Source organism: Caenorhabditis briggsae (genome assembly GCF_000004555.2).
Source record: "Caenorhabditis briggsae complete genome, chrIII, whole genome shotgun sequence".
NCBI classification, from domain to species: Eukaryota; Metazoa; Nematoda; class Chromadorea; order Rhabditida; family Rhabditidae; genus Caenorhabditis; species Caenorhabditis briggsae.
The window spans coordinates 8,055,425-8,057,938 of NC_013490.2; the positions used below are offsets into that span (position 1 = coordinate 8,055,425).

The following is a 2,514-nucleotide window of genomic DNA, read 5'->3' on the forward strand; positions in this document are numbered from 1 at the left end:
TATACAAAAAATTACCAGACAATATTATTATGCTCTAATGGTTAGTATCAGGGGTTTGATAAAAGTAGCAAAAGGTATAATTCCGATTCAAGTGACAAGTGGGCGTTTATAAAAGCTAACTATTTTGTTGCAAAGACTTCTACAACAACATCAGGCAGTTCTATTTCATTCATTCCATCGAATACTAATTCTCTAATCGACTCCTTGAGACTATCCATTGCTTCATTTCAGGCTGGTAACAATGGGGAATATAATAAGATCAATGCCATTCTAGATGAACTAGTGAAACAGAAAAAGATTAAAAAGAAAGACTTGGGAGTAATTTACTTGAATATTGGATTGTAGAATTCAGTAGTAGATTTGATTTAGTGTTTTACAATCTTACATATACCAACACAAGCTTACATATTTATACAGTTTGTTACATAATCTTACACTTATTTTTTCTATACCAACACAATCTTACATATTTTTATGGTTTTTTACATACTCTTTTACTTATTTTTTCACACTATTTAAATGTCTCAAAAGGTTGTACTGGCTAGAATGTATATAAGTGACCAAGACAAGTCTCCTCTCAGAATTAACAAGAGAAAATGGGTTTTGCAACATAACTTTACTAGAACAACTTTATACGATGGATTAAAAGAGTTAGCAAAAGAGATGGATGTTAGTAAATACTGTTCAAATAAGAACAACCCATCCCCTCAACCTCATGCAGAAGTTAAGCTAAAGATTGCCTCTGAACATAAACTTTCGAATATTGAAAGAAACTCCAATAAAATAAATCTTTTAGCACCATTATATTTACCTAGCTTTAAGTCGGAAATTAGTTCAACACCTGTCTGTTGACTTTAGCAAAAAAATTTATTATTTTTATTTTTATAGTATGGTTTGCTATATAAATGAGTAACACAAGAACGTTGAATGATATTCAAACAACAAGTGATCATATAAGAAAGAAAAAGAAACCATTTAGTGGTGTGGGAAAATCAGTTAGGGGTAGTGAAACTGGAACTATACCCTATAACGGAAGGAGGATTTTAGAGATGTAGGACTAAAGCAGGCCATCAGTATCCTAGGAGGTGTTGAAAAATGTTTAGACATTGTCGAAGGTGTTTGTAATTATACTCCAGAGCATTTGAATAATATGAGTCAGGCATGTGCTTATTATGCTAACGAATTAATAAATATCGCTAACGAAATTAAATCTATAGAAAGCTGTTCTCATAAAAATAATTTGAAGATCAAACTTTTTGCTACATATCAACAGCTTCTGCTGGAGTCTAATATAGATGAAAGACATAATAACCACGAATTGAAAAAACAAGTTCACCGTCTACAACAGTTAGTAATAAAAAACGAAAGTGTTGAAAACCGCGGAAAAGCTTTGCAAAAACTCATTGCAGAGGCAGAAAAACATGAAATCGAAGCGAAACAACGTCAAACTAGATCAAACCCTTCGGATTTTTTTCCCTGTTAAAAAGTTCACAGCTGGTCAGATGGAAAATATAATGACATGTGCAAGAGTACAAAAGGATATTCGAAAAAAACTGAAAGACAATATTAAACAAAAAATCTATGCTAAAACAATACGTGTAAAGCTACCAAGTAAGGAGGAACGCGTGGGGTTACGAATAGTAAAAAAATTAGATGGGCGTTCAACAGTTGATCTTGATACGTTCCAGTGTATCATTGAACATAAAGAGTTCCTAGGTTTCCGAATAAAGACGATAAATAAATACATTAAGAATTTAATACGCGTCTAAGTTGTTCTCTATCAAAACTATCAAAACCACCACCTAACTGAAAGTCGGGAATATCTCGATTTATTTTCGTTCGAGTCCTATCAGGAAAGTTTGAACTATTTGTTGGGAAGTCTCTAAGATTTTTACGATTTATTCTCATCTTTCTCCTATGTTCTTCCTCGCGTAATTTTTTATTATTAAGTTCATCTATTTTTCTAGTTTTATTAAATCTATTAGTTTTTCTAGTCATTTTGATTTCAATAACACTATTTGGATAAAGTTTGCAAAAAGGTTTATCATTGCAATAAATATATATAGGCTGAGAACCAGCATAGAATCTGGTTTTAAAATTCTTGTCTATGTCTTCGTATAACTCATCTTCACAGAAAAATGAATGTTTTTTAATAGTTTTCATCACTATAAATGTGTCAGATAGAAAACGGTCTGATGATAGGAAGTAGTAAACGTTTGGATCTTTCTTGAGCCAGTTTTTCCCTAAGTTTTTATAGGCAGCTAGGTGTTTGGCTCGACATTCATCATCACACGTATGTTGATGCAAATACATATGTTGTCTATGTGGTCTATATATAAACTTAGTCATTTATTATGTTATCAGCCCGGTGGCAGGTGCACCTTCAGCGTGACTTAATCAATCATCCGGATGTCCTATTCTATGCTCGCAATCTTTAAAAAATGGGTGTTTTTCCTGGCGAACATATAAAAATCCGTTTTCCGTTTTCCGTATTCCGTTTCGTTTTCCGTTTTA

At 32.4% G+C, this 2,514-nt stretch overlaps 1 protein-coding gene across 1 annotated transcript in view; it reads right to left on the reverse strand.

The window, feature by feature from the left end:
- Positions 1-2,397: 2,397 nt before the first annotated feature.
- The window catches only part of CBG16655, a gene marked incomplete at both ends in the record, with an annotated part of 4,074 nt that continues 3,957 nt past the window's right edge, over positions 2,398-2,514 (reverse strand). Inside the window, one exon of the mRNA XM_045244071.1 lies at positions 2,398-2,432. Coding sequence (XP_045096025.1) covers positions 2,398-2,432 — 35 coding nt within the window. The remainder of the gene's footprint in view (positions 2,433-2,514) is intronic.